This window comes from Diplotaxodon limnothrissa, linkage group LG2 (genome assembly GCF_057381915.1).
Source record: "Diplotaxodon limnothrissa isolate DT_005_m linkage group LG2, D_limnothrissa_male_GT1.1, whole genome shotgun sequence".
Lineage (NCBI taxonomy): Eukaryota > Metazoa > Chordata > Actinopteri > Cichliformes > Cichlidae > Diplotaxodon > Diplotaxodon limnothrissa.
In genome coordinates this window covers 33,129,750-33,155,307 of record NC_140597.1, presented here as the reverse complement: position 1 = coordinate 33,155,307, position 25,558 = coordinate 33,129,750, and the positions used below count along the sequence as shown (strand labels likewise).

The following is a 25,558-nucleotide window of genomic DNA, read 5'->3' as shown; positions in this document are numbered from 1 at the left end:
TCACGTGGCAAACAGCCAAATGATGAACCACTATTTAAATCATATCCATTTGCTTGGATCTTTGTTTTTCTTCTTGTCTCAGTAAACACTGGTTTGCCTGAGATCCGTGCAACACATTTCACAGCCTCAACCCTGACTTTTGGGGGTTTCTTTCTTTATCATTTCCTGATGTTGCAAAAAATGTACCAGTGGAGCCGTCCTGGTTAGAGCTGCCGCACAACTGAGCTGTTCTGGGTCAGGAGGCCAGAAATGAATCTTTCCAGGGTTCTCTCTCATCCAACTTGACTGGCTGAGCTAACAAACACGGCTTGTTAGCTTAGTTTGTAGTTGTTCTACATTCACGCACCGCTCACCCAGAACCTGCAAACAAACCAAACTGCTGAGTGTCATACAGTTTTATGTCTTTTTTAACTTACTCTAGACTTTAGCCGCTATTTAAAAACTACGAAGACACAGTATCTTATGTCAAATACACAGCGTGCCAGGTTATGTCAAAGTGCTGTTTTCATTGCATAGTGCAAGAAAGCCCTTCAGTCAATCAGAAATATCAGTAAGTGAGATTTATATCTGTATAACTAGTGCACAAAAGAAACTCTCAACAACAGCCCAACACTTGAATATGTCTAATATGGCAATATTTTTTTATAATTAATGATAATAATAATAATAATATAATTTTTTATAATTATAATATGATATGATATGATGATATAATATGATCATGACTCAGACAACATAAAATAAGTTGACTTTTGTATGAAAGCACTTCTATTCATCAGCCTAATCTATTTTATTACAGTTTAGCTCAGTAAAGTCTCGCCAGTGCACTGTGAATTAGTTTAACCTTAACAGATCTAGTTTTGACTTTTCCTTAAGGTCTGAAAATAGATAAATTCAATAAGACTTCAAATAAAGAGCAGTTTCTTTCTACTTCCGTAAAACGTTTAACTTTCTATTTACTCATAATAACCACAAAGAAGCGACGTAGATAAAAACAGAACAACTCTGGCCATGTAACATGCAACCCTTTCCTTGCATGACTGCAGCCTGCATGCAGGCAGTAATGAACAGCTTTGTCATAAAGATGAAACATTTTTTTTCAGCCAGATTAATACGTGAAGCTCTTCCCAACACGCATTTTCTAAAATGTGACGGAAAGCCAAGCAGCGTTTGAGGATAAAAGCAGGTCTATTCAAACTGAGGGCCCTCTCACTCCCATGCTGCACTAGAAAAGCTGCGAGGCCATCGACACCCTGAGAAACATGATTACACTGTGGGTAGAACTCCAGCACTCGGCCCTTGAGTCATCTGGTACGAGGTAAGTTGAAGATCCCGTCAGAACCAGCCTGAAGTGGGCTGGATAGATGACAAGCAGGGCTGTCGTTAGTGAGCACAGATGGTCTACTTTGCTCTTTCTTCAAATATGAACTTCCTGACTTGGAGATCTTTTCCCCTCGACACACATCATGCTGCTGTGGGAAGAACAGAAATAATCCTGAGAGTGGAGAGGACTTTGCGAATTAGGTTCACCACCTTTCTAATATCAGGACTTAGCTGTAGAGTGGGCGATCATGAGGGAAAACATCAATCTACCCTCACCTACCACTTCACCTTGCTAATAGATTGCCTTTTGCCTTAACTCTTCCTGTCATAGAGTCAACAAGGTGCTGGAAAGTGTTGATCATCTGGGTAAGGAAATCCCAGAAAGTTGATTCTGTTTCTATTCCATGGGAGAAACGCTTCCTCACTTATTCAAGTGGCTTTTTCAGTCTCAGTTGACTAAATAGAAATCATCAGAAACAGAAGTCAGCTGAGACCGAAGACATCACTTGGATGAGTGATGAAATGTTTCTCTCACAGAAACCGCTACGTCCAGATGAACAGAATCAACTTTGTGGGGAGATGCTGGAAACACTCGTCAGAGGGTTTGGTCCATATTGACAAGATAGTTCGAGATGGTTGTGTGTGGGAAAATCCAAGTAGATAAACAGCTTCTGAAATACTCAAACAAGCCCACATGACAACAACAACAACCACGCCACGTTTAAAGTCACTTAAATCTTTCTTCCCATTTCTGATGCTTGGTTCGAATTTGTTGTCTTGACATGCATGAATGCATCCAGTCAGCTGACTAGACACATGCATTAACAAGTAGCTGAACAGGTGTACCTAATAAAGTGGCTGGCGAGCATCTCCATTTGATAGCCATCATTAACAAGAAGTTCTGAAAAAGCAGCAGCTCTTTGAACAGCAAATTTTTTAGTCCTTGAATGAATGTGTAATGACAATGTTGCCTAGCGATGGCTGAAAATTAAAATTTATGATGAAGGTAGTCACACAAAAAAGCTTTATGGCGTATTATTCACTAACTCGAAACTTTTCCTCATGAATTAAGATGTTTATTTTCTAGCAATGTGACGAAAACACAAACATACAAAATACCAAACTGTCAATTATGTCATCCAAAAAAGAAAACAAGGCCATCAGCTTTGACGTACTGATAAAGAGGTATGAATGAACGATGTATTCATCATTATAAATAAGTCCTGGCTGTGCACGTACATACAAATAATAATACTTCCAGTTAAAATGGCTAGATGGCAGAGACTGACTTTATTTCTCTTTCAACACAAAAACACCAACCAGTCCTTCCTGCCAGCTTTTTAAAATGTGCCTTCATTGTTTACTCGACCAAAGTCTGCCATGTATGTGCTTTGTTATCTTAAAGATAATCACAGGGAAAGACATGAGATTGTAACAGTCACATTCATCAGCTAAATTCTACCACAACCATAAAAAAAACTTTAAAAAAAACCCCACTGTTCTTTCCCTAAACTGAGTTTCTTGTGAAGCCTCTAAAAGCACTGATGGTTCTTCAGTTGCTCCACATCACTAAAGCCCCTTCCACAGTTGGAGCACTGGAGTGTTGCCTTTTCGCTGTTGTGTATGAGTTGGTGTCTCTTTAGGTACTCCACACGGCTGAAGCGCTTGCCGCATGCTTCACAGCCGTATGGACGTTCACCTGTGTGAATCCGCTGGTGCCGTTCCAAATTACCAAGGCGACTAAAGCTGCGTCCACAGTGCTGGCAACGGTGCGGCCTCTCACCCGTGTGCACCAGATGATGGCGCTCCAGCGACCGTGAGTGTGTAAAACGCTTCCCACAGATCTCGCAGCAGTGCGGCCGCTCGGCGGCGCAGGCGCACTCGTGGTTCTTCAGAGCCCAGGCGTGGCTGAACGTGTTGCCGCAGTGAGCGCAAGGGAAAAGACTGTCCTCTGCTCCGCTGCTCTGTAAATGGGCGCCACCTAGTGGACACGGGTGCTCCTCCAGCTCGGCTTCCGAAGTGAAGCCTCCTCCACATTGTGGGCAGAAGTGGAGCAGGTCCCCGCCGCCCTCCTCTTCCCCGGCGCTCTCCCAGACGCTCCCCGGAGCAGATAGGTGGGGCGGATGCTCCGACTCTCCGTGCTCCACCACATCCTCTACAGGCATGACCGCAGCTGAGTCGCTCTCTCTTAACTTCTTTGACCAGCCTAACCTCAGCTCCACATCCCCAGCCACTCCCAACCTCTCGCCCTCCTTCACCCTGCCTTGTCCTATCTGGTCCTCTTTGTGCAGAGTGGGTGGCTGAGGCTCCAGCTCTCCATCCTGCTCCATTCCATCGAGACCAATGTACTTAGGGGCCAAGCTGATCTCGGACCCACAAACCACTTCTGAGTCATGTTGAGAAGCCTGCTCGCGGCCTCTTTCGGCCCTTAACGCAGACTCCAGGCCCCTCAGCTCATCCATGGTCATTCCTCCCTCTGATGGTTCTGCAGAGCCCACCTTCCAGTTCTCCTCTTCACTCTCCCCTGGATGAAGAGTCGGGGGACGGTCTGACAGATCTCCTGAGCAGAAACAGAAGGAGGAGGAGAGAGTGAACGAGCTGGTGTGGGCAATCATTTCCGTTTTCCTTCAAGTACTGGTCTCTGAACATTTTCTCTAACTTGCCCTCCCTCACTCAGTGAGTCCTGGGCTCATTACCTTCACTCGGGGTTCTGGAGCCAGCGTGGAGGTTCTGGTTGGGCGGATGCATCTTCAAAGCCTCCTTGATTAGTCGGAGAGAGGCAGGCTGATAACCCTCTGTTTGGGCCAACTGCATAGAGAAGCAGAAAGAGAGCTACTGTACTGGGTAATCGACTGAGTCCAGGTACAATGAGACATTCACTATTAAATTTACTCTTGTTCTAAAAAAGCTTGTTAAATTTCCACATGATATGTTTACAATGCACCTGAAATAAAGATACAGCTAGGTGAAGGACTCCTTTCAAGCGGTGAAAGACTTCACAGAGCAGGGAGGCAAATTTATGCACATTATGCATGGTTTGAATATTCAAATCCAGAAGAGAAATGAAGAGTGGATCAGCGTCCTGCCACTTGGTGATGTGGTGGAAAGCTTTTCTAACAGTAGTGTTTCTCCCTAAAAGCTTGCTGTGCATGAGATATGAAGAGCCCCACTCCTGGCTCCTCTGGAAGCTAAATATCAAATCAATAGGCTTCACTTTATCCACTATATCTCTGCAGTGATCTGATAGAAGAAGAATTTGAGCAAAACTCTTTCTGTATTATTATTGTCTGTCTGTGTCTACATGCTCTCTCAGTGTTTATGAAGCTGCAGAGCAGAGCAGAGATGCTGTGCCACTTTCTCCTCCTACTCCTCCTCTGAGAAAGCCTGTCTCCCTCACCTCCTCTTTGATGTTGGCCTTCTCCTCCCCCTCACCGCTGAGGCTGCCCTCCCTTTCCTCTTCCTCCACCATCCCTCCCTCGTCTTCTTCATCCCGGGGGAACTGGATGAGGTACATATCTTTGGCCTCCTTCCCCCCTCTTCCTCCCGCTCCTGCTACCATGCCCACAGTTGCTCCACTTCCTCCTCCTCCTCCTCCACCACCACCAGCACCGCCACCACCTCCTCCTCCTCCTTCCTCCCACACACCTCCAGGCCACGCTTTGCCATAGGCTGCTGCTGGGCCTTTTTTTGACTTGCCTCCTGTGGAGAAGGGAGGGTGGTGAAGGAGGTGAGAGGAAGGAGAAAGTGAAGGGGAGGGGGAGAAGCAGGAAGAACAGCAAATGAAATATGAGGGGGAGAGAGATAGGTGGGAGGATGTGATTGGAAGGCCAGGGGAGGGAGAGATGAAGGAGAGAAGAGGGTGGAGAAGTGGGAGACGAGGAAGAGGAGGAGGATGAGGGGATTGGAGATGCAGACGGGAACAGGAGTGAGAGCAATGGGAGCAGGCGGCGGAGGAGGAGTGAGCATGATGAACGAGTTGAGGAGAGGGGGCGTGGAAGGACAGACAAGAGAGCAGAAAGGAGAGAAAAACATGTGACAGCGAGGAGTGAGAGAGAGGCGGAGAGGAGAGGAAGAAGTGGAGTTGGTGGGGGTCAAAAGAGGGGCAGGAGGAAGAGGAGGAAAGAAGGAGGGCACGGTGAAGGAGAAAAAGATAAAAGTAGGATGGAGAGTTGAAAAAGATGAGATAGGAAGAGAGAGAGAGGAGAAGTGGAGAGGGAGTGTGTAATTATGGAGGGTGGTGGAGGTGGTGAGAAGCAGGAGAGGAGAGGGGGAGTGTGTGTGTGTTCAACGTGATGAAGTAGAGAGAGAGCAGAGCAGAAGGAGGTGGGGGCAGGGAGAATAAGAAAAGGAGAAGAGGGTGTGAGGAGAAGAGGAGCGGGAAGGGGAGGAGGTAGAGTTGGAGGGAGACGGGGAGAAGTGAAGGAGGTGGGGGGGAGAGGAACCAGGCAGGAAGAGAGGAAAGGAGGGAGTGAGCAAATGCAGAAAGAGCGAAAGGAGTAGGAGGGACAGAATGCAGTGGAGAGAGGAGAGGGGGAGGTGAAGGACAGAGGGAGAGCGATCATGAAGAGGAGGCGGAGGAGGAAGGGGGGTGAGGAAGGAGGAGGGAGGGAGAGATCAGCTCTTGCCAGATGGTTTTCCAACAAAACAAGTGCGTCTTCACATAAACTGCACCTAGACTGCATAGCATTCACATTGTTATTCAAGTTAAAGCCACAATCATAGGGAAATACTGCAGGATGTGCTGATAAGCTGCCATTGAACTGTATACATCATGCAAACTAAAGGTAAACAGGAAGAAAAGCTCCAAGTCGCCACACACAGCAAATACTTACGAGTCACGTCAAGTTTTCGCTTCTGCCGGCCTCCAGCTTCCTCCACCGGTGCTGCTGCCGCCACCAGCCCGGCGTTGCGGCGGTTGGCAGCCCAGCCCATGCCGTACTTGCGCTCGGTTCTCAGTTTGCTCTCTGTGAGCCTCAGCCGCAGTTTGAGAGCCTCGTTCTCCTTCCTGTTGAGGGACAGCTCCACCAGGTAGTCGTTCACTGTCTCCTGGAAGAGTTTGGTGATCTCGCACACCGAGGCACGGATCAGGCTGTCCATGACGGCGGTCAGATGCGTCTCAAATGTGGTCACCGATTCTTCCATCATCCTGTCCGCGGGGCTGCAGATCTGATGACGGTTTCACACACAGTTCGTGATCAGTTGTAACACAGCTTTCCTGCTATGATCGCAAAAGTTTTCGATCGTGTGATCAACTCTCCCCCATAGCAGCTGTTGGTTAACTTTACTGGCTAACCTGCTGCTAAAAAATAAACCTAAATGATTACGGCAGTGAAATGAGACAGGGCTCCGTGAATAGCATCACGGTCATTCCGCCTCTATTACAACTTAATTAAAGACTATACCTGCCCGGTTAATCTGTGCAGTGCCAAGGCGGCGATGCTGGTTAATCAACGCCAAAATCACAACCCCCGTCAGCCCGGCTTGTTAGTAAACTTATAATGCTTCTGTGCGTGCATTAATGTTAAAGTACAGCTGGAGCAGCAGCCTCTCCGTAACGTTGGAAAGTGCTAGCAGACTGGCTAGTTTAGCCCTGAATACGCACCGTTTGTCGGATGACACCGAGGAGCCACCACGGCGTGAAACAGCGGCAAAGGTGTAATTTCACGGATCACGGAGACGCTCGGCAGCTGTTTGTGTGCCGAAATACGGCGACAAAGGATAGCGCCATCCAACTTCTGCCCTCTCTCTCTCCCTGCCAGTTCCCTTCTCGCCTCATCCAGCACTGCTTTTAATTCTTGAGAACACTACGCATGCCCGGTACCGTAATTACGCTACACTCAAGAGCAGCCGCACCCTGGAAATACCAAGCACTCAGGTTTCACAAGCCACTTTTTATATAATAATTTCAGCAGTGGTGATGATTTTTTAAAGACATAAGGATACAGAAGAGCTTCCGCTTGATATTGTTTTTAGCACGACCCATTTGTCACATGATTGCACACGTTTTCTTCTCAATTTCATAGTCAGGGGTGGCGACAGTACAGACTTTATTTACTTAAGCAGAAGTTGAGCAGTAGGTTAAAAAATACTCCAGTAAAAGTTGAAGTAGGCTACTGAAACAACTTTTTGCTTATAAAGTTGGAATTCAGCTAATGAGCCTGAACATCATCAGCTTAAATGCAAATTCATCTCTGCAACTTGATGCAACCTAAGCCTGACCATGAACACCACAGGCACTGTGCACCAATCCAACACAGAGCTTTGCTGTGAATTCACCACATTAATGCAAACGAACCTGTTTATCGTGGACAAAACTACCCAGTATTTTCATGCAACATTTGAATAACACAAAGTTAGTACAGCTTAGCTTGTTTTGCAGGACAAAACAAATATACATAATTTATTACAGCATATTATATACAAATCCAATGCGTGATTGAAAATGATGACATCATATGTAAGATTTAAATCTTCAGTTTATCAGTCCTTACCCTTACATATAACCTGTCTTCTTCCCCTTCTGTCTATCTTTCTGCATCTTTCTATATCAAAGAGAGCTAACTTTCTACAAGTTAGCTCTCTCTTTTGTCTCTCTGTGAAATACATCTGCTGGTACTTTAACTAGCAACAGACTGTGCTGCAAAATGCACACAGCTGACAGAAAAGTTGGATTTAAAATTACTACTTAATAAAAACGTAACTCCCTTCATGCTGTCTCCTCTTCTGTAGCGCTAGACAGTTTCTGAAGTATCGCAAACAAAAACACATGCACTCCTTCCACCGACTTTTAACTCCCGAGTATAAACGCTATAGATGAACCAAATGTAAGAGTCTGTTAGAAAATGTAAGTAGTAGAAGTAGTAGTAGCAGATGTGCGGATATTTCTTTAAAAATGTAGGGAGTGTACAGTAACGAAGTATTTGTACTTAGTTACTTCCCACCTCTGTTCATAGTTTAGTAGTTTTAAGACAGAAGTGCGTATACAATTGCATTACCAGTTGCAGAAAAAAACGACAAAGTTAGCATAGTAGAATACTAAAGTTTTTCATGTTCATGTTCATGTCACTTTAAAGGGTTTTAATTGTTTCATTGTTTGAAAATACATTTGTAAATCAGTTTGCCTAAATTTAAAAATAAGACTAGCATAATAATAGTAGTAATAATAATAATAATAATAATAATAATAATAATAATAATAATAATAATGCAGAAATAAGGATTTTTGGAAAATAATCTTAAATCATATCCTTTGACAGAGGGATAAGAGTCTGTCATCACTTAGCAGCACTGAAATTGGAGATCAAATTTTTGTGGAAACAAACACAGATAATGTTCTTAACAAGAAAGAAAGCACATCAATTTGATGCTCACCTGCAAGCGCATGGTGACATGGAAAGTTGCTATATACACACAGAGTGATGCAGATAAATGAGAAAATGTTATAAACATTATGTATTTTAGGAGCAGAATGGAGTGCAGATATTGCTGCCCTAATTAGATCTTGAGTATGAGAGTGTGGTTTATGGATCTGCATCAAAAGCACTTCTTGCAGGATTGGATATTGTCCAGGCTTGCTGTGTGGAGGAAACAGCTGCTAGAACATTACTTGTTGAAGTTCAGAGGTCATGGAGACAAAGACTCATCAAAACCAACCTTAAAGATACCCTGGAAATGAGAAGGAAGAAAGAAGTCAAGTGTTAGGAGGGGATCGAGTGGCAAGAAGCATGGGAACATGTGACAACTGGCTATTTTCATACAGCTTTGTTATGGCCTTCAGTCACAATGTGGACATGAAAATAGAAATTGACTGACTGCAGCTCAGGTAAAGAAATAATAAAGCATTCATTTAGTACTTGAGTTTTATCGATGTGGAAAGAGGAGACATGCAAGATATTTTTAAATCGACACTGACAGATCTGTGGAGAAGGATAAGGGTGCCCATTTTTTTGAGAATTTCACTGGTGTCTGATGTGCCTAAAATCAGAACATGACAGTAATGAAGTGCCACACAAAAGGACCGAATCTAAGACACATACAGAAGAAAACCCATAGACAAATTTTAGCATGGAGCAAATAAGTGGAATTCTGTGTTTGTAGACATGCAAGTGATACATTCTTCTAGATTTCATGGAGCAATATTCTTGAAAGTAAATACTTAAGGAGGTCAGTTTGATTAGATTATTTCTTCATGAAAACCTGAGATATAGACAGAAGATTTCTTAAGCTGCCTACGAGCCTGAAACTGCAGGAAAAAACCCTAAAAATAACTACGATTCCCCCCAGCTGGAAAGATGGTGCAAAATTTCAGAGGAGAAGGAGTAAGTTCGATGAAGCATTAGAAAGTGTTCCACAGGATGGAGAGAGTAGACTTCAGTGGAAACAGAGGTGATAAGGAGGGTTGGGGTAGGTATGGTGATAAGAAGAGAAATGCAAAAGGACAGATGCTAGTGGGGGTTTTTCTGAAAAGGATGGAAATGCCTGTGCCTCCTTTAAGGAGAGCAAGGAACATTAGCTGATGTATAAGATTGGAGGAAGCTAAGCACATCCAAAAGGTGCAATCTCAATTAAATCAGGAGACTGTAAGGTGGTGGCAGGGGAGAATGTAGCTAGACACCATTCAATAGTAGTCTGTAAAATGGCTTTGGATACGAGTGAAGGCAGAGCCATGGATTAACTGGTGGGAGCGGAAGAAGGAAGACTGTTGCACAGAGTTCAGGAAAAAGTTGAGCCAGGCTCTGAGTATTAAGGAAGCGTTAAGACACTTAAGATGACTGTGAAAGTACAGCTATAGTGCTGAGGGAAATGTTGAAGAATGCGTTTGATCTATCCTCTGGACAGAGAAAAGAGGATAAAGAGGCTTGGTGGTGGAATGAGGAAATACAGGAAAGAATTCAAAGGAAAAGGTTAGCAAGGAAAAAGTGGGATAGTCACAAAGATTTAGAAGAACTGGGAGACAAGGCATGTTCTCCCCGTGTCTGCGTGGGTTCTCTCCGGGTACTCCGGCTTCCTCCCACCGTCCAAAGACATGCAGCTTGTGGGGATAGGTTAATTGGATAACCCAAATTGTCACTAGGTGTGAATGTGCAAATGAATGTGAGTGCGAATGGTTGTCTGTCCCTGTGTGTTAGCCTTGCGACAGACTGGCGACCTGTCCAGGGTGTACCCTGCCTCTCGCCCTATGACAGCTGGGATAGGCTCCAGCGCCCCCCGCGACCCTGAAAAGGATAAGCGGAAGTGAACGGATGGACGGACGGATGGGAGACAAGGCATATAGCCTATTTGGTTCATTTGAAGAGTTTCAGTCAGGTTTCAGAGTTCATCACAGTACAGGAACAGTTTTAATGAAGGTTACAAATGATCTGCTTATGGTCTCTGACAGTGGACAAATCTGTGCTTGTCCTACTAGACCTCAGTGCAGCAGTGATCATATATTTTATTATAGCGATTAGAGCTTGCTGCAGGTATTATAGGTACTGCGCGGCAGTGATTTCAATCATATATATCTAATAGACTCCAGTTTGTTCATGTAAATGGGGAGTCCTCTTCACACAGTAAGTTTAATTATGGAGTTCCACAGGGTTTTAGGGTGCTAGGACCAATTCCAATTGCATCACACATGCTTCCCTTAGGTAGACTTGTAATCAAGACCACCTAAACCAAGACCAAGACAATACCAAGACCAGAGGGTATCGAGACCAAGACAAGACCAAGACCGAGTCAAGACTAAGACAAAGTCGCGAGGAGACCAAGACAGAGACAAAAAAAAGTCTTTAACCTGCAGCCAGACGGCTGTAACTCAGGGGGTAGAGCAGGTTACCCACTGATTGGAAGGTTGGTGGTTTGATCCCTGGCTCCTCCAGTCCTCTGAACATCCAACTCTACCCTTGGGCAATATCATTAGAAGGCATAGCATAGATTTTCACCTTTTTCTTTTAAGGACATCCTGATAATAATGTATTACAGTAGTCCAGTCGAGAAATAATAAATGCATGAACTAGTTTTTCTGGCTCTCTTCCACATCGTGTCTTTGTCTTCTCTTCCTCCTCCCACCCCATTCCTCCTTCCCCCTTCCTGAGCCGGGTTTTATCGGAGAATTCTTCCTGTTAAAAGGGAGATTTTCCTTCCCACTGTCTCCAAAGTATTTGCTCAAAGCGGTTCATATGATTGTTGGGGTTGTCTTTGGTTTCTCTATACCGTACAATATAAAGTGCCTTAAGGCAACTGTTATAATATGGCGCTATGTAAATAAAATTGAATTAAATCTCAATGAGAGAGGTGGAGAAGGAAAAGGCCCATAGTGAGTTGTAAGAGGCCGAAGTTGTTTAAATATGTGTTGCTATTAATGCAGGGCCATTAGCGACTTTTGTAATTGTGAAACACTTAAGTCTGGTAGGTGGCGGTAATGCGTCTACAAGCTAGTTGCCAACCCTACAACCAGAAGAAGAAGAAGAAGAAGCAGGAAGGCGAAGAATACCAGCGGCTGCACCTTGAGGGAGAGAAGCGTTGCAATAATGCCGATGTTTGTAGTGAACACCAATGTTGCCAGAGGTGATGTACCGGCAGCTCTCCTGTCCGAGGCTACAGAGGAGCTGGCCAAAGCTATGGGAAAACCTGCACAGGTAGGCCGGCACGCGCTCATTCTTCCACCTACCCTCACGCGATTGTACGTCATAACTATCAATCAATGGCTGTCCCCTTTAATTCCGCATGTTTAGATTTAACTTCTCTGATGAAAGCATATTATATAGAGCTCCACTCGGTAAACTAGGCTGGCTTTGTCTTGTGTAATTATGCAGACAGTGTGTAGACTGCCAGCGCTGGGAGATCATTGATCGGTGGAGTTGGATCACTCACCCGCTTCAAATGCAAGCTTGGCCATAAGAATATCTGGATGGCGCTTCATTACGTCACATTAATACTCTTATAATCAAGTAACCTACTCATAAATAGTCAACATTAAAGGAGACAGACATTTTATTCTCATCAATGATGAGAATAAAATAAAATAAAATAAATATATATATATAAATATAATTCAATAACATGAGTCATCATGTTATTGAATTATAATCAGACGATTCTATGGTTTCTTTATCAGACTGTAATTAAGTGCTTAATTAAGTGCTACATAGGCGACAATGTTAAAATATATTATAGAGATTCTCTACTTGTGTACAGAAATGGAAAATAAATGAAGATATTGGTAACTTTTCAAAAATCCACAGCCTTCACTGGTTAATTGTTTTAAAATTTGTTTGCACCGTTTTGTGCTTCTGTCTTGTACACATCAGTACGTATCTGTGCACATCAACCCTGACCAAATGATGATGTTTGGAGGGAAGGGAGACCCCTGCGCACTCTGCTTCCTCTACAGCATTGGCAAGATCAGTGGTGCTGCCAACAGGCAATACTCTAAACTGCTGTGTGGACTGCTCAACAAACACCTGGGCATCTCTCCTGAAAGGTACCAAAGACACACTTTAACCAGCACATTTTTAATAATTTGATGAGTGAAAGTAACATGGTTACAGAAGCAATCCCCACCCCCGTCTGGCTGTCAGTGTCTACTCTCATTGACCTATTTTTCCTTCTCTCTTGTGTATTTCAGGATGTATATTAACTTTATGGACATGGAAGCAGCCAATGTGGCCTGGAACAGCACAACCTTTGGCTGAAATGGAGGTCAAAAAAAAGATCATTCCAGAATTTTCCTACAGGAACTTACAACTGACTAAATGATGAGTTGAAGACAATTGGTGATCCACTTGTAGAAATACTGACTACCTTAAAAGCACTTATCCAGACTCTTTAGCATTGCACTATAACTTTCCCATTTAAATGCAATAAAGCAAATCCTATAAACCATAAATGATTTTCTGTTTTCCTTTGTTTTCAATGAAAAAGGATCCTGACAGGTATGTGTTAGAGCAGTCAGGGAGCTGTGATGGAATCTTACTTTGACTGGAACACTATGTGGACGGCACAGGGGAAATATTACGATTGCATGATAGTGAAAGACAAGCCATCTGTTAATTGTTGTTTATCCCATTTGAAACTATCACTGTAAACTAAGTGCTACTGAGTGTTAATGCTCTGAAAATGTTGTCCATTAATGAGCTAAGCAAGTTGTCCTTGTCATTGTGCCTGGTCAAGTATCAGGTATATTGTCAGGATACATATTAAGTATTATTGAAATACACGGATTCATACAAAACTCACTTTGAAGTGTTCATCATCAGGCCATAGGAGCCAAGCCATTAACTGTATATATCCATGTACCCAAGCATGACAATTAAGCTGTTTTCAGGCTGTGCATACAAGTGTAGATTGTTCAGTCTGCTGTAGCTCTACAAAAATCTATGCAACGTTTTGGCTGGGCAAGATTTGCTTTAATCTTCCGTAGCATAGATTCAACACTGTGCCGGAAACATCAGAGATTTTGGCCCATGTTGACGTATCATCACACGGTGCATATTTGTGAGATTTGCATTCATGACGAGAATCTCTAACTGTCACAATCAAGAAACTAGTTTGAGATGATTGTGACATGGCACATAATCCTGCTGGAAGCAGACAACAGAAGATGGGTATACTCTGGTCATAAATGGATAGACTTTGTCATCAACAATACTCAGTTGTACAAAGAGTTTGTGAAGTAAATATTTCGTCAGTGATGACACTGTAAACCTGCACAGTCTGCTTCCTTTTCTGTATTTCAAACTGAATATTGCAGAAAGAGAAAATAAATCATTAATTTGGGGATCAGGCATTCATGAAAGGGTTTAATTTTCTCAGGTTTTGGATTGTATTTAACTTTGTCTAGCGGTTATTTTGGGGCTTATCTGTGAATTCTTCAAGCATGGTTAAAATATCTCCACACAGCTTGATGCTTTGCATTCTCATAATAATAATAATATTAGTAATAATAATTCAGTTTATATATCGCCTCTTAAAAACTGTCAAAAGCGCGGAATGCCAGGTTAAAATTAAAAGCCAAATATTAGTCAAAACACTTTTTGAAATGGATACGAAACACAAAACTATTAAAAATAAATAAATGTACAAATAATAAATGTCACGAACTCCTACCGGAAATTCGTGACGGGAGGAAACGTCATATCACTGCGCGGCGGGAAAAGTTCAGTCAGGAAATATCAGGTTAAGCTGTGGCCTTGTGTTTTTCAGTGTCTTTGCTGTCCCTAATTGGTTCAATTCAGTAGTTCAGGTACAGAAAAACAGCTTCTCTCGCATGCAGGTAAAAAAAGAAGCAGGTTAGTGTTGTATGTAGCAGACGAATAGACCGGCTCGTGCTGTATTAGATGGTTGCCATGGTAGCCGCTACGTTTGATACCAAAGATGGCGAGAAAATATAAATATTGCGAACGGAAAATATCTGTCTGTTATTAACTGTATATTTATGTATTTAATTTTCACTTGCTTCAAAAATATTGAGCGTTTTAATAAATCCATGATTACTTTGGGGGTTTTTTTCTACTATAAACCGACGTAGCAGTGACGTACCCGTTTCCTTCTTCTTCTCTTGAGCGAAATGGCGGCTGAATATGTTAGGTTTATGTACATTAGCTAACGCAAAACCAATTTAAGACACGATTTTGGTATCTAGGCGCCATAATCGGGTTCCTTCTTTAGTTCTAGTCTAGCAAATTTCTGGGTTGAAGGCGAAGTTCAGAAAGTCAAGCCTCGAAGGAGTTTCACTGTGCCGCACTGTAGGTATTTGGATAGATAAGGAAATCACCCGCCATGTGTTAACAGTAGCCTCTCTGAAGTGGTTATATTTGAGATAAAATGACGCATGCACGTTGTAATAGTGATTATTCGTCTGTTCGACGTTAATTTTGAACCGGGGTTTTAATCTATCACCATGGCTTATAGTAAAAATGAAGTGGTTTACGAATAGCTGTTTATGAATGGTGATCAAATGTAGTTAACCGTCTGGGTTAGGTTTTTACTGCTGTTTTTGTTCAGTTTTTTTTCCTTAAGGAAATACGGGAGAGTGAACCACTTGTCTTACCAGGTAACTAAACTTGCATGCTAAAATAAATGCAGTTTAAACCTTTCTGTTGCAACATGTGATGGTTTCCATACAGATTAATGGAATAAATGTAAACATGAATAAAATAAACAACCTAAAAATACATCCACCAGTGATATTTTTAAAAAAAAGTATTTTTTAACTAAATCAGGTTATGAATGATAGTTGCTCTACCAGATGGGAATAAGGGAATAAAAACGTGTATATTTGCTGTTTGTAAGTCCTGTTCTAAGTCCAGACCTACTTATCATTTCCACCTAAATACTCTTTTATGTATTTAGCGCCATAACATTAGGTGGAAAGTTATGGGGCAGAGAGGAGACTTTATCAGCAAATATACACTTTAAATTGCTGTCATAATTAATGTAAAGCTTGTAAGAATACCTAACTTCATCTCTAATCCCTGTGTTTAGGAGTGAAGCTACCACCACACACAAATTTATGATACTAGGATATCTGCAAGTCGCTTTCAAAGATGTCTGACATTCTAACAAGAGGGTTCAAGGCCCAGCTGACCACAGCTATGGAATCTATTTCGAGGAGAGCCGTGTTTGAGATAATGAAGATTTTTGAAAACACATTGTATGACAATCAAATGGAGCTGGCACAGAAAGGACAAGAGGTCACCCAACTTAAAATAAAGCTACAGACAGCAGAGCTAAAGCTGAAAGAACTTGAGGATGCAAGAGGAAGACAGGTAAAGACGAATCAAATCCAGACGAATCCGTCGCAAACAGAGGTTGAAGTTGTCACTGAAACTCCAGGACAGTCTTCTGAGGTCCCTGAGATTGATTTTGAAGGTATAATTTTAAATGTAGTTACTTCTTTGACTACATTATGACTAAATGACATTTATGAACAAATAGGTGTTACTGTTTATAACCTCCAGGGCAGTGGTGGAGTGCGTGTGCAGAGTTGATCATAATTGATTATTTGATTTAATCTTGGTAGACTGTTGCAAGATTATTTTTACTCAGTAAAACAGTTGCCTGGCTTAACTTTAAGCATGTTTGCAATTTTCGTGCATTGGTTTGTGCAGTACCCGATGACTGGTGTTCTCCTCTGGGCTACGAGACAGTGACCAAACCAGATGAAGTTGTGTGTCCCAGTGTACGACTACGGGCGTTGTCCATACCTCTGTGTCATATTACAATCCCCAAGGATGAGGTATGTAGTTGAAGGTAGAACTGTGGATGTAGCATCCTTAACCACCAGAGAAATCTGCAACTTGACTTTTATGTTTTCAGAAGAGGAAAAAAAACATCTTCGTTTTGTGACGACTTGAGGCTCGCTTACAACGTTTCACAGAAAACTGAAATTTAGGAGTGCAATGATGTGTATACAGCTACATAGTTTGTAAGATGAGAATTTACAAATTTGTTTGGTTATCAAATGTTTTTGATTGACTAATTGTATTTAATAATCATATGAGGTGGCATGCAATGCACACTGGTGCATTATTATTACTTTCACTAAGTGGTGAAAACACATTTTTAAAAATGAAACTAATATAAACAATAGCTAAACCTTTAAATCAAACCGAAATTTACAAATGCATACTGAAATTGTGCAAGTTCACCTAAGATGTTGTGGCTCCTAATGACTTGATAAAAAATTAAAATGTTTACTGCACTCTTCTGTTCTGTTACATCTATTTACTTTACTTATTTACTTTAGCTGAAAACTAAAAGAAACAAATTCTTCAGATGATGTTTGTCTCTTTATGCAAACACAGCTCCATGAGCATTTCGTTTACTTGTAAATTGCCCTGTTAGTCTTTGGAGATTATCATCTATATGTATATCTATATTTTAGGGAGTTCGCTGTGACATTGACTTGAACCAGAGAAGAAAGAGTGCCAGGAGATCCAGTAGAAGTGAGTCTTAATTCTTTCATTTACTATTCATGCCAGAAGTGACAGCGTGCCTCTGTTTTCCATGTGATAATATTGTTGGTGGGTGTTGTGAGCAAAAGTTTCAGTGAATCATCAGATCTGTTTATAGTTTTCTACTCAGCAGATATTTAATTTTGCCTAATTACTTGTGCCAATTAATGGAGCAGCATGATTAGCTGTCTCTTCAGTGAATCTGTCATCCTGAGGTTGAACTGGAACTGCCCCATACTTGAAATACTATTATTTTTCTGATCTGCACCCTCACTGAGCTCAGTGTAGCAGCATGTGAACCGGTTCCCCATCTATTGTTGGATCTGGTTGGAGTGGCCCTATAACTTGGTGCAACTCTCAAGAGCAGAGACGTGTCACAACAGTGAACTGGGGTGTGCAATACAAAGAAAATCCAATGTGCCCAACCTGGGCAATCAAGCTAAGCAGTCACATGAAGGTGCTTGTCAACTAAAGAAGTTGGCACAATCTAGCTATCAGCGTGTTCACATGAAAGGGTGGGTGTTGACAGAGTGTGACCAGTAAGAAATGCGAACCAGTCTACTGACATCAGGGCAACTGATTTTACAGAGAAAAGGTGAAGATGTTAAGTACATAATACAAGCTGAAAGTAACACATCTCCTAAAGACAAAGCAGCAATTTGAGTTTGCGTGGGTTTAAAGATGTTTGGTCATTAAGACTTAAAAAGAGCTGCTGTGTTGTTATAAAGTTCAACCTATTTGAAGTAAGGATGGAAAATAGGCAAAAATGTTGTCTGTAAGTTAGCTGGGTATCACAGCTCTGTCATTAAGACTGATTAGAATTTGATGGATTCAAATTGCTTGTTCATTAATTTGATATGTAGATGTGCATAAGAGAGTTTTAGATTTTACTGTCTCAGATGCAGCCCTGTGGGGTTGAATGGTCTGAGAGAAAAGAATTTATATAAAAACAGAATTCAAATTTAGGTTTGCTTGCATGTGCTTTTGATTTAAGATCAAAAAGTACAAGAAGGTTCCAAGTTTTAGGATCCTGTATTAATGCTTGTAAAACAATGGGATTGTTGTTTACACTAAATAGAACCAATTGTATGCTAAAATAAAAGATACTTTAAGCTGCTTTCTTAAAAAAAATGCTCAAATAAGTCTCCAAATATACTTGTGTGTACTAATAAATCACAAAGCCTTCCCAAGTAAGCCTTCCCTTATAAAATTTAAGCTGCAGCTCTTCATGTGGATGTGTATTACCAGTCTGCAATCTGGCTGATCTAGGAATAAGAAAGTGTAAGAAATATCACCATTTTCCCCTTCATATTTGCTTATTCAGTGCTCAGCTTGTGATATCAGTTAAATGTTTGCATTAGTTTATTTCAAAATGCAAATGCACAGTTTGGCATATAACATTCATGTTATGTTAAATATTTTTTCCATGTTTTTCTTCACAGTTTCAAATTTAATAGAGAGCAAAAAAACAGGTAAGGACAAAAGATTTCCAGCACATGATCATTGGTTTCAGAACATTAAAAATGATGTGAAACTGTTACTCCATGACATCAAAGAGGAATATCCGGACCTAATTGCTTTGGGACATCATAGACGAAGGAGGAGAAAATTAACAGGACAAAAGCAAGAAAATGAAGTGAAGAGCAGAAGAGGGGAAAGAAAAACTGCATCAACTGAGTCCACGTCCAAAGAACATGAAACAATGGAAAGTGGCAGCAAAAATGCTTACTCCTGCAAGATTTGCAAAAAAGTTTTCGATACAGAATTTGGCCGAGATGTGCACGTACGATCACACAAGACGTGTCGAGGCTGCAAGAAAATCTTCCCATTTCCGAGCACACTGAGACATCATAAACGTAATTGTGCAAAACTCAAGAAATTGTTGGCAGCCAGCTCTGAAGGCAAACCAACTGATAAAAGAGAAAACCGTACGGCAAGCAAAAAACAGGCCATCAGTGAAGAGCGCACCCGTTCCTCAAGCAGCAACAACAATAAGGAGGGAAATAAAAACGTGGGAAGGTACCCCTGCACGCACTGCAGCAAGTCATTTGATTTTCGGTTCAAGCTAATAGAGCACATGCGGATTCATACTGGTGAAAAGCCGTATTCATGCAGCATTTGTCAAAAGACGTTCCGCATTGCTCAGTCACTCAGATTGCACATGGTGAAAAGACACAACGACCAAAACACGGAAATAAATGGAGACCTATATTGGACCAAACCTTTAGAAGAGATCGAAGAGAACACAGGGGGTTCAGTTTCTCCCCGCAAACACACGAGTGAGGAAATTGTGCAAAACAAAGAAAGGCTTCAGTCAAAGAAAAGCTCCAGATGGCAAACAATGGGCGTGCGGCACAATCGTGGCTTCATGTGCTTATCCTGTCACAAGGTGTTGAGGAGCAAAATAATCTTGATTGAACACTATCGCATCCACACAGGAGAGAAACCCCTAAAATGCGACAGGTGTCCTGCGATGTTTCGTACTAATGCGCAGCTGTACGTGCACAAAAAGAAGTGCCACTCTCCACCGGCAGCTATCCAGTGCAAGAAGTGTGGGAAACAATTACCCTCACAAGAAGTTTATGACAAGCATGTGTCTAAATGTAAAAATTAGAGGACTAAACCAAAGGACTCCTCTAGTACCACTGTGGACATTGAAACACTGAATTTTGTCTCTGGTGGCTTTAAGTTAAACTGTACTGTTTGTTTGTTTTTGTTTAATACAATTACATGATTGTCTTTCATCTCTGGCATATTTTAAAACAATACATAAAACATAATAATCCACAATCAGGTGATGTATGCTATCAACAAATTGGTATGAAGAAATGTCACTAAACTAAGAGTTACAGTTTTTTTAATCCACCTAAAACTTTTTTTCACTAATAACATGAAAATACATTTTGGGGTTTAAGCAGTGGTTCAAGCTAGTGCAAATGTATACTAACCCTCAGGAATTTCAGTCTAAATACTTCTAAAGATGTTTTTGGTTTTGTTTGGGTTTGTTTTAAATATATTAAATACCTCATAAATTGGGATAGTTCTGTACTTCAAAAGTTCTGTAAAACCAACATTACCTTAAAGCAGACTTGCACTTTGACCATAATAGTGACTGCAGTAGTTGTGGTAATGGATACTGAAAGATGCATGGATCCCTGCTTGCTAAACTCTATTTTAAAGGCTTACCCTCTTGTTCTTGTTTATAACTTGAGCTAAATGCCATTCTTGGTGTTTTGTGTTTAGCTTGTCCTGTTTTTGTCAACAGGAATTTGAGAAATCGCACGACTTGACCTTTCACATCATCCCAAATTGCCTGATGTGCTTGAGTGCTTGAGCTTTTCATGTTGACTGTATTTACTGGAAAAAATCAGTTATTCTAAAGGTTCAACTTGTTTTATATCTGAAAACATTTCATTGTTCTGAGGTTTTGATACCTTTGCAATTTTTATACAGTTCTAAATATATTTTGTACGTTTGTTCACTGTTTTTTGTTTTTTTTTGTCCAAGTTTACAAAAATATGAATGTGTTTTACCTTTTTATCTGCTCCAAACCAAATATGTGTTTTTATTTTGGTCGTGTGGGTTTTTCTTTTTAACCTATATGTAATAGGTGATCTTACAAGCCCGTTATACTTTTTCTTGGTAACCGGACTGTAATTGCTAGATTGAATCGTTGTCACTTTTAAATAAAACCCCTATTTTATACCTTTTGTCATTTATGTATTTAATATGAATTTAGAGAAGATTCAAATTGCAGCAATAGGGATTTTCGATGAATACAAATGAATGTGCTCTGAACCATTTAGCCTTGTTATCGCGAGACTTGCGGCGGTGATCACGTCGCAGTTACCAACCTGCTAGCTCAAGAAAAACTACATTGAGTGTTGTTTTAATGCTCAGTGAAGATATTTTCCCACCGACTACTGTCGGCCATTACGGTCCTGTGCTTTTGGTCGTTTCTTCTTCAGTTGTGCTGTGAGCTTCAGGGCTGAATAGTAAAGGCTACGCTTGATTGGCTCCCGTGTTTACACGTTAACTGGAGGTAACGTTAGCTAGCTCGGTGTAACGGCACTGAACGCCTTGCCTGGTCACAGCCAGTTTCTCAACGCTAGACTGAAGTTAACTATGTTTATACTCTTCTTCCATACAAACTGGCTTTTTACATTACAGCATATTGCTTGCCATCATCGTGTGTAACACTAGCAGTAGCTTAAGTGATAAACCATATAGGAGTTTTTGTGATTATTATAACATTACTATGAAGCAGTACACATTGTAGATATCGAGTTATAAATGCTGGCAGCTGTTATAAATGTCTGATGGCGTAATGCTGTAAATTGGCTGTTTAGTATGGCAGCATCTCATGGCAGTTCATAGATGCCACGGCAGAGTGTATAGCGGTAGCCACGTCGTCCGTCTACTCCCTCTGGAGGAAAACCACAGAAGAAAACAGCAGTGGCAACCAGCTGTTGTCATTAAAACAGCATCCACAAAACAAAGGACAATGGAGTCTGTGAGGAGCGCTTTCCATGCTCAGCTGGCCACCGTCATGGACTCACTGCTGGCAGCAGCTGTGTGCGAGATAGCCAAGATCTTTGAGAGCAGCCTGTGTGAACAGCAGGCGGAGCTGGCGCAGAAAACCGAGGAGCTCTCCATCCTCCGGTGTAAGCTGGAGAAAGTGGAGAGGAGGCAGAAGGCAAAGGGTGGAGGGAGCGAGGAAGGAGAGATGTCCTCAGGAGACAGAGAGGGCAGCTTGAGGCAACAGACCCTGACAGGATCAGGTATTACAGCTGTCTTTGTCTGATTCAAGCTGGTTCATGAACAACTCAATTTGGTCATCGTCAGGTCATCGTCATCATATCTATACCTGCTCATCCCGTTATCAGCTCCATTGAACCTGTTGTGTTCATCATTATGTAGACCTATTACCTACTGAATTAGTGCCAGAGATGGTTACAAATTACAGTTCTCTCGCACAGGACTGAATATGGGAAAAGATGTCTCTTCTCATTCTGACCCAGTAGAAGGAGTCAGCCAGAGCCTTGGTAAACTGAAGGAGGAGGTCAAAGGTCAGGATGGAGCTTCAGTAAAGCACGAGGTCAGACCCTCCCCTGCCTCTGTGTCATTCAGAAGTTGCCTGTTTTATTAAACTGCAGCAATTAAGTCTTTATGACTTCTTAACATTCACCTGCTAAACTTTCCCTGCCTTTTCTAAGTCTTATAGCTACATTTTACTTTTTCAATTCAGCGTGCTGGGTCACGGCCTGGCCTGGGGTCTTTCACAGCCCAAGCGCCAGAGAGAAGCCTCGCAGCTGGGGACGAGATGCAGATTGATGCCCTGACTGCTACACAAGCTAAGACAAAATGTAACTAAGTCACAATCTATTGCTAAAACAAGAGAAGCTATGAGAATAAATAATCAAAGCGAGAATAATAGTGAGAAGGCTGAAAGTAGCTAAATTGTGGGTGTTTTTTTTCTTCCATATTTCTTTGCAGTATCTCACTGGGATCAGAGCAGTCGTGGTGCAGACCACAGACCCCTTCAGGATCAAGCCTCTGCCCCATTTCTCTCCATCTCCCAGAGTGGGCGCTGCTCCCCCAGACCTGACCCTAGCCTAGCTCAACCAGGTGAGTGGTTACCTGGGTTGGACACCACCCGAGGTGGGGTGTCCAGTCTGGAGAACCTACAGGCAGACACAACCAGCTGCACTGGTGCAGCTAGCAGCAGCTCTGGCACAGATGCGCCCTGCTTCAGGCCTGGTTTTGGCTCAGATGAGACCAGTAACGAAGATGATGACAACTCTTTCCCATTTCTGGACCAGGAGCCTGAGAACCAGAACTCCAACCAGAATGCAGAGAGGGGGGCCCAGCAGGATCAATCCCAAGCCCCACCTGGTGAGTCACTATGGAGACCAAGAGACGAAAGGGGTGGGAGAGCCTCCATGAATAACACCCGGCGAGTCACAAATTTTGGAAACAGAGACCCTCTCCGACCCCAGTCTAATACACAGCTGCTCACTTTACGACACACAAACGCTCTTAGCCACAATCCAGCTTCAAGTGGAGGGAACGGCCGACCTTACACCTGCCCATACTGCACAAAGTGTTTTACGTACCCCTCCCACCAGCGCAGACACCTTTTGCGCCACACAGGAGTCAGACTGCATCCCTGTCAGTTTTGTGAAAAGAGCTTCCTCACTCCCTCTGAGCTCACTGTGCACACTCGCACACATACAGGGGAGCGGCCTTTTGGCTGTGCTCAGTGTGGTAAACGTTTCGCCCGCAGCGGGAACCTGAGAGCGCACCAACGGGACGTTCACATGGGGAAGAGGCCCTTTGCTTGCACAGAGTGCGGAAAGAGATTTGCCCACAGGGGAAACCTTAGGGTGCACAATCACAGAGTCCACCAAGGAGATCCCTACTATATGGATAACCAGCAGGAGCCTGACATAGTCCCAAATCCCATTTAAAAAGATTTTTTAAATTAAAAAAATGGATCTGCACTTTGAATTTCATTTGCACAGTAAAATCTAAAAACTTCTTTGAAGGTTGCCTGTATTAGTGAGCACTTAAAATAGTTTAAAATACTTCATTTTTTTCTTTTATTTGTTTCTGTTTTGAGACAAGTGTTAAATTAATTATCCAAAGTTTAAGCTGCATTTATTGACCCACAGAATCAAAGTTAGTTTCTAAATGTTTTTTTCAGTTTTGACTTATAATTTTGGGTCCCGCAAAAAGAAAGCTTCTTATTTTGCTGTATTGTAAATGAGTAGATGTGATTTTCCAAGAATAAGAAACATTGGCTGCTGATGTGAAAAATGTAATAATAATGATTCTCCAGGCTGACTTTATCTTCCAGTGATGTTCTTCCCTGAATGTGGACAGTTGGTAAATGAATCCAAGCACCTTTTCATTATTTAATGTGACAAAACTCCAAAATAATAATAATAATAATATTTTTTGTAAAGCGAATAAAGAAAGACTAGTTGGTATTAGCTTAGGACATGTGGCATGCAGAGGTAGGATAGCACATCTGTTTCTTCACATTTGTCCTGTACTGCCTATCTCCTCAAACCATTAAGTTGAATGTATTGTGAAAAAAATGGAAATGTGTTCCTTCAACAAGTCCATAATCATGATATTAAAAAACTGTACTTTCCTTTCATCTTGTTTTTGCAAAGTGAAATTAAACACCGTAGTTATGCATTAACTTGTATTTCTCCTAAGCCTGAAAAATCACTTCACTTCAGAGTTTGGTTTTAGTTTCGCTGCACAAGTCTTTGTCAGACTCTAGGGGGCAGTGCCAACACACAAAAGAGTTATAGAAACAGCTTTGGACAGCTTTGCACATTTTGATAGTGTTGCCCTATATTTCAGATCTTTTTCCCTGATGCACGCACTTGTGTCATCGTGCCATCTCTCAAGCTGTGCTTGTTAGGCAAAATCTAAACGAGAGTACCTCAGCTACTGGGTTTAGGTGCTCAAGACCCAATTTCTCTTTAGCCGTTTGGCTTTAAAAGTGTGCAAAAACAGCAGTTTAATTATTGTCAGGGGGGCCATTCTATTTTTACTCCAGTCCATATCTTCAAAAGATGTGCTGAAAGATTTTGAGCCTTTCATAAAACTATATTTGCATATGCTTTTATGAACAACACCATAATAAGTCCCCGTGTGTGTTTTCTTCTCTCCATATAGTTCCTGAAAAAGTTACTTCCTAATTGTGGAAGTGAGTGGATACAGAACCCAGATGTCTCATTCTATGTAAAATGTTAAAAAAGTATTTTTCACTCTTAATTATTTAAGTTAAATCAGAATCCATTAAAACTCGAAGTTGGTATGAAATATTCTCTGAGTTACTGCCTCTTTCATGTAGCTTAGGGCTGCAAAAAAGACAGAATTTAGTTCTAATAACACAAACTTAAATAACTTTAACCTCAAGCATGTCTTCTTACGCACAAGCCTAAAAATGCCTCAAGTGTGTAGGTTATGTGGAGGTTGATGGGATATTTGTTCGTGTCTCATCTCAGGAGCTGAGTGATGCCTGGCTGACCTCTGTGTATGTATGTATTCCCCAGGCAGCTGAGTCCTTGCTTTGCTCATGGAAAGATTACATTCAGTGACCTCCCATCCCCCAAAAGGTCACCTGTGTCCGTGTCTCCCTCTGGGTTTTGTGCTCACAGTTGTGAAACGAAAAGAAATCCTGACATTTGTAACAAGTGAACAACCAATTCTGAAGTGAAGCTTATAAAGGACAAAGAGAAAAGCAAGCATGAGGAGTTTTGTGTTTTACTTTATTT

At 41.8% G+C, this 25,558-nt stretch overlaps 3 protein-coding genes across 7 annotated transcripts; 2 read left to right on the top strand and 1 right to left on the bottom strand.

The window, feature by feature from the left end:
- Positions 1-2,855: 2,855 nt before the first annotated feature.
- On the bottom strand, positions 2,856-6,468 carry LOC146638894 (uncharacterized). 2 transcript variants are annotated; one of them, XM_085371480.1, is made up of 4 exons: positions 6,156-6,468; positions 4,721-5,022; positions 4,020-4,131; positions 2,856-3,883 (listed from the first exon to the last, which is right to left on the bottom strand). In XM_085371480.1, the coding sequence occupies exons 1-4, from the start codon at positions 6,466-6,468 to the stop codon at positions 2,856-2,858; spliced, it is 1,755 nt and encodes a 584-aa protein (XP_085227606.1). The 2 variants fall into 2 exon arrangements, with proteins under 2 accessions (XP_085227606.1, XP_085227612.1); XM_085371486.1 differs by having other exon boundaries at positions 2,856-3,880.
- Positions 6,469-11,778: 5,310 nt separating this feature from the next.
- Positions 11,779-13,181, top strand: mif (macrophage migration inhibitory factor). Its single transcript, XM_085371469.1, has 3 exons — positions 11,779-11,942; positions 12,615-12,787; positions 12,932-13,181. Exons 1-3 carry the CDS (start codon positions 11,835-11,837, stop codon positions 12,996-12,998), a joined length of 348 nt encoding a protein of 115 aa, XP_085227595.1. The 5' UTR covers positions 11,779-11,834; the 3' UTR covers positions 12,999-13,181.
- A 1,694-nt stretch (positions 13,182-14,875) lies between these two features.
- Positions 14,876-23,755, top strand: LOC146638892 (zinc finger protein 711-like). 4 transcript variants are annotated; one of them, XM_085371463.1, is made up of 8 exons: positions 14,876-15,358; positions 15,790-16,176; positions 16,416-16,543; positions 17,192-17,252; positions 18,704-18,733; positions 22,241-22,359; positions 22,510-22,627; positions 22,758-23,755. In XM_085371463.1, exons 2-8 carry the CDS (start codon positions 15,852-15,854, stop codon positions 23,729-23,731), a joined length of 1,755 nt encoding a protein of 584 aa, XP_085227589.1. In that variant the 5' UTR covers positions 14,876-15,358; positions 15,790-15,851; the 3' UTR covers positions 23,732-23,755. The 4 variants fall into 4 exon arrangements, with proteins under 4 accessions (XP_085227589.1, XP_085227582.1, XP_085227568.1 ...); XM_085371456.1 differs by lacking the exons at positions 22,241-22,359; positions 22,510-22,627; positions 22,758-23,755 and adding an exon at positions 18,818-19,933; XM_085371442.1 differs by lacking the exons at positions 22,241-22,359; positions 22,510-22,627; positions 22,758-23,755 and having other exon boundaries at positions 14,876-15,050; positions 18,704-19,933.
- Positions 23,756-25,558: the final 1,803 nt, after the last annotated feature.